Raw genomic sequence first — 5911 nt, 5'->3', positions numbered from 1 at the left:
TTTTTTTTTCCTTCCGTGAGAAGAGGGGGAAAAATTTGCTAGGGGGAAAAAAAGTTGCTACTCCTGGCAGCCCTGTTAGTCAAAAGGGGATGTCAAGCGCTTTACAATACCTGGGATTGATGAGGCGGGCGGGCCAATGAGCAGCGCGCGGCGCCACCGCGCGCCCTTCGTTGGCGCGGCGGCCCCGGGCGGGGTGTGTGGGGGGATTGCCGCCTCACCAATCCTCGCCCGCGTCGGTCGCACGTGACCCCTCCCCCTGCTCCCATTCATCAGGGGGGGGGGGGACGACGGTGTCGTCCTTTCAATTCATTTATCTGCAGGAATGATTGCTGCTATCAGTCTCGCGCTCACCGCCCGGCTGAGGAGGTGAAAGTTTCTCCCCAGGAAGATAAACCGCAAAAGACAATATTGTGCATGATTTGCGCCTTTTCTTTTCTTTTTTCTCCCCCCCTTTTTTTTTTCAAAAAGCAGAGAGGGGGAAAAAGGGAGAGTTGAAGGATCGAGGAGGAGAGCCAGAGAGAGAGAGAGAGAGAGAGAGAGAGAGAGAGAGAGAGAGAGAGAGAGAGAGAGAGAGAGACTAGTGGAGAAGTGAGGAGGGGCGCGCTGCGCGAGGAGACAGGGCGAGCAGTGGCGGCTCTGGCGTTCACATTCCTCTATGCCACAAATCCGGGAAGAAGTTTTATTGGGGGGCTGAGATGTTCTATGCCTTTCCCCGGGCAGCCTTGACTCGAGGCCCTCTCGGCAGAGACTGAGCGGCGAGAAAGTGAGAGCCCGGCCCGCGCGGTTCGAGCGGCTGGCGCTGGAGCCCGCCTTCTACCGGCCGGCAGTCATCTCTCTTGCCTGCCTTTGGCCGGGTGGGTGCCGGCTAGCGCCTGGCCGCTGCCTGCTGGCTGAGACTTCGTTAGGTGGGTCGACTCCCCCTCCCTCCTCCTCTTCTTCCTCCTCTTCCTCCGCCTCCCGTTCCTCCTCCTCCTCCTGATCTTCCCTCCTTGGCGGGCGAGGGTGGGGGGGGCGGGGGAGGCCGGGGCTTGCCCCGTGCAGCCACGATGCTCCTGGACGCCGGACCCCAGTATCCCGCGATCGGTGTGACCACCTTTGGTGCATCCCGGCACCACTCGGCGGGCGACGTGGCCGAGAGAGACGTGGGCCTGGGTATCAACCCGTTCGCCGACGGCATGGGCGCCTTCAAGCTCAACCCCAGTTCGCACGAACTGGCCTCGGCTGGCCAGACAGCCTTCACGTCGCAGGCTCCGGGCTACGCCGCTGCTGCGGCCCTGGGCCACCATCACCACCCCGGCCACGTCGGCTCCTACTCCAGCGCTGCTTTCAATTCTACCCGGGACTTTCTGTTCCGCAACCGGGGCTTCGGCGACGCGGCGGCGGCAGCTAGCGCCCAGCACAGTCTCTTCGCTGCTTCGGCCGGCGGCTTCGGGGGCCCACACGGCCATACGGACGCCGCGGGCCACCTCCTTTTTTCTGGGCTTCACGAGCAGGCGGCTGGCCACGCTTCGCCCAACGTGGTTAACGGGCAGATGCGGCTAGGTTTCTCCGGGGACATGTACCCACGGCCGGAGCAATACGGCCAGGTGACCAGCCCGCGATCCGAGCACTATGCTGCCCCGCAGCTTCATGGCTACGGGCCCATGAACGTGAACATGGCTGCACATCACGGGGCTGGAGCCTTCTTCCGCTATATGCGCCAACCCATCAAGCAAGAGCTTATCTGTAAATGGATCGAGCCGGAGCAGCTGGCCAACCCCAAAAAGTCGTGCAACAAAACTTTCAGCACCATGCACGAGCTGGTCACGCACGTCACGGTGGAGCACGTCGGCGGCCCAGAGCAGAGCAACCACATCTGCTTCTGGGAGGAGTGTCCACGCGAGGGCAAGCCCTTCAAAGCCAAATACAAACTGGTCAACCACATCCGAGTGCACACGGGCGAAAAGCCTTTTCCCTGCCCGTTTCCTGGCTGCGGCAAGGTTTTCGCGCGTTCAGAGAACCTCAAGATCCACAAAAGGACACACACAGGTATGGAAATTAATGTAGGACACTCTACCTCCCACCCAGACCGGGCCTGAGATTCCAAAGTTGGGGGAAGTGAGGCACAAATCCAGCCTCCGTGGGGTCTGGGCCTCAGGTTCCTGGAGGCAGGCAGATCTGGTTTTTAGTCTTGAAAGTGTGGGAAAGCACAGAGAGAAGGATCTGAGCATATAGACTAAAAAAAAAAAACAAAAACAAAAAACAAAAAACAAAAAAACAAAAACAAAACCAAGGAATAAAAAGAGTTGGAAACCGGGAAGCTGAGTCTGGCTTGGCCCAGCGCTTGACAATCTCGAGTCCCGGAGAGGTGGCACGCGTGGGGCAGCCACGGAGGTTCCAGTTGTTCCAGCTACAAACAAATCTAAAACTCTTGATGGTGGCTACCGGTTCAGGGACTTTCGTGAGTCCTTTCTGTTCGAAAAGGTGGAAGAATTTGAGGTTGAGTTTAAAAATGTAGAAACAAAATGGGAAGAAACAGGAGGTAGGTACAGTTGTGGTAGGAAGTACAATTTGGATCTGAGGAGGACATTAGATTTGTGTACATGTGAAGAGATACATTTTCCCAACGATGCATCCGGGTTTGAGGAGTGAGGCTAGTTGGTGAAAGACACAGAAATCCTAATTGTCTATTATACAGCGTAAGGTCTGTTCTTTAAAAGCGGGGTTCCTGAGTTGGACTTCAGAAATAGCGACAAGTCCAAAGCTTAAAGAAACAAAAGAAACAAAACCAACAGAAACAATAACAAAACAAGTTCCAGGCAATTTAAGGCTTCGAGAGGGGGCAGCCTGGAAATTATGCGCCCCTTGGGTCAGAGTCAGGGGATCTGATCACCCTCCGTATTTGGGCATTGTCTGGTGGAAGAGAATCTGACTTGAACTCTAGATTTAAGGGCCCAGCCAGGTAAAAAGTCCTTCCCGCTTTCCAGATTAGGCCATAAAATGTGGTGTGTGTAGGGGGTGGGGTGGAGTTGAGTGGAGGTGGCAACCAACGGGTGCAGTGTGTCTGGGACGGAAAAAAAATGGGAGAGAAAAGAGCAAAAGCAGGAGAATCAGCCGGGTCCCGAAAACTAGTAAGACAGAGCTAAGTAGAAGCCGCTGGGTAACCTCTGTTAAGACCTGGTCAGAAAAGCCAGTATCTAGAGACACTGCTATTCTGAGATGAAAAAAAAATTTTTTTCCTCTCTTGCCACTTCTATTTCTACTACTACCATCACTATGACAAAGTAAAAATAAAATGTAGATATAATTGTCTTGAGTGTTAAAAAATATAGTTAGGCTATTCATAGTTCCACTACAGATGCACGAATTTACTAAAACTCCAGATTTTAGGCTCGGGGGAGCACCCCCCCCCCGCCTTGGGCAGCCAGCATTTTAATTCATCTCCTAAATTCTGAAAATAGCTACTGATTTCTTTTAAATAAGACCATCTTTCGACTTTTACGTTAGGGGAGAAACCCTTCAAGTGCGAGTTCGAAGGCTGCGACCGGCGCTTCGCCAACAGCAGCGACCGCAAGAAGCACATGCACGTGCACACGAGCGACAAGCCCTACCTTTGCAAGATGTGCGATAAGTCCTACACGCACCCCAGCTCTCTGCGTAAACACATGAAGGTAACGCCGCCGTAAGGCCGCTCGCCTTCGGGAGCCTTTTCTGGGCCCGGGATCGAGCCAACCACCCGGGAGCGGCTTCTGGGCGGCGGCAGGAGCCTCAGGAAGCGGAAAGGCAAAGGGTTTCACTCTGCTGAGTGGAAAGTGGCAGAGGGAACAGGGGCGGGAAAGATAGTTGCACCAGAGGCCAATTAAACTCAATGTTTCATAATGAAAGTAAAAATAAGTGAGGTGACTCNGAGGCCCCGCTGTCAGAGCTGCTGCGGTGAACGCGGCCATTGCTCCTGGTAGTCAAGAGCAGGCGGGCCAGATGCTGCGGTCTTGGGCTCAGCTCTCAACATCCGCTCTTCTCAAAGTGGGCAGGCAAACTTTACGAAAGGAACTTTCCAAGCCTCTGGCCTCAAAAGCAGCCTCCTCTTTCCCAGCCCCCCCCCCCCTTTTTTTCTTTTGTGAGTACTGTCGGGCAGAGTCCCCTCCTGGAGCGTGGCGGTGCTGGGCTACGCCGGGAGAACCAAGCCCAAGTCCCATTGGCCCTGCCTGCGGAGAGTCTGGGAGATCCCTGGCTTTGAAAGAAGCGGGAGGGGTAGGGGAGGGGGTGCCCGGGCGGGGGGAGGGGGAGCACAGCTTTCATAGCCTTGGGTAGCCGCTGGGCCCACTCTTTATCTTCATTAAAACGCAACTTTATTCTCTCAGGTCCATGAGTCCTCTTCTCAGGGCTCACAGCCTTCGCCAGCTGCCAGCTCGGGGTATGAGTCGTCCACGCCACCCACCATCGTGTCTCCCACAACAGACAACCCGACCACCAGCTCCATGTCGCCCTCCTCCTCCGCGGTTCACCACACAGCAGGCCACAGCGCGCTCTCTTCCAATTTTAACGAATGGTACGTTTAAAATCAGAAACAAAACATGCCAACCCCCTATTTAAGAGACTGAACACACACGTATATACGCAGTATTATTGAAAGAATCCTGAAACTCGAGACACCTCTCGTCCCGATCCCGCAAACATTTTTGTTGTTGTTGTTGTTTGTTTGATTGATTTTGTTTTTAAATCTGCCGGTAAATCCAGGACTGAGTAAAACAGAGGAGGCAGCAAGCCTTTAGGTTTTTTCACTCCAAAATTTTCCTTTTCTTTTTCCTCCCCCCACCCACCTCTGAAAAGGTTTGGTAGCTGAAGGGCGGAAGGGGGTGGAAGAGAAGGCGGCTGCCTGACCGAACACCGCCAAAGGCCCTGAGGGCCAATTTCTTGTTGGATCAGAACAAGCTCTCTGGGGCTTCAGCTTTTCTTTATCTTCTTGTTTTGTTTTCTTGTAAATACAGAATTATTAGCTTAAATCTGTTCTGTTGGATTCTGTATATAGCTACACTTCGGTTGGAGTGGGTGGGTGGGATCGTGGCGTGGTGGTCTTTGCCTTGGGGAGGGGAGGGCCAGAGGGAGGGGGAGGGGGAGGGGAGGGGCGGCCGAAAGCCAACTGTTTGTACTGAATGGCAAGAATGTTCTAGTAAATGTGTACCAAAATGTGAACTACTTTGTACGATGACAGTCTCCACGTCGACCTAACAAAATATTATTGATATTAATGTGCTTTTTTTGTATAAAGTGCAAACATTTCGTCCCAAAGTCTGAGTACTTTAGTGCAGTAAAATGTTGTTTCATGTCCTGTCAAGAATTCGTATAGTACGAGCCTGGATCTACGTGTCAAACTGTTCCATTTGTTTATGTAAAGTGATATTAAAAAGATATAAACTATAGCTGTCCATTGCTTTTGGCAAAATATACAACCACACAATGTATATAATTCCTAGTTTCCATATTTATCCGCATGTAAAGGGTCTGGTTTATCCATGTTACAGCTATTCAATATTTATGGCTAGTTAAAAAAAAAAAAAAAACCTCGTATGTACACTTTAGTTTCCAGAACTGTTTGGTAACCTTTCGTACGTTATTAAAGATTCTTAAATCTCAGTGATTGTGGTAGGAATTTCTTCTTCACGCTCCCTTCCCTCAGCAACCTGTGCCAGCTTTAGTGGATCTTGGGAAAGCTCTCCAGCCTCTCTTGCCTTCTTCTCTGTCATTGCTGGTCATATAAACTTGATAAATGAACGCTACCCTGCTGGCTCTCCGAGAGGGTGTAATTAGTATTTATATCAAAATTTATGAAACAAATTTTCGGCCTCAGTATAATTTAAATGACCTTTGCAGACATAGAATAACAACCATAAAAATAACGGAAATAGATTGCACAGGCAACATCAATATTAAT

General features: G+C 51.8%; 1 protein-coding gene across 2 annotated transcripts; it reads left to right on the top strand.

Annotated features, from left to right (window-relative positions):
* The first annotated feature begins 279 nt into the window (after nt 1-279).
* Nucleotides 280-5523, top strand: Zic1 (Zic family member 1). Of its 2 annotated transcripts, XM_021172665.2 has the most exons (4): nt 280-366; nt 721-2028; nt 3487-3650; nt 4341-5523. In XM_021172665.2, the coding sequence occupies exons 2-4, from the start codon at nt 1047-1049 to the stop codon at nt 4536-4538; spliced, it is 1344 nt and encodes a 447-aa protein (XP_021028324.1). In that variant the 5' UTR covers nt 280-366; nt 721-1046; the 3' UTR covers nt 4539-5523. The 2 variants fall into 2 exon arrangements, with proteins under 2 accessions (XP_021028324.1, XP_021028325.1); XM_021172666.1 differs by lacking the exon at nt 280-366 and having other exon boundaries at nt 519-2028.
* Nucleotides 5524-5911: the final 388 nt, after the last annotated feature.

Source organism: Mus caroli, chromosome 9 (genome assembly GCF_900094665.2).
Source record: "Mus caroli chromosome 9, CAROLI_EIJ_v1.1, whole genome shotgun sequence".
Lineage (NCBI taxonomy): Eukaryota > Metazoa > Chordata > Mammalia > Rodentia > Muridae > Mus > Mus caroli.
The sequence above is the reverse complement of the archived record's forward strand: the minus strand, read 5'-3'. Positions and strand labels throughout refer to the sequence as shown.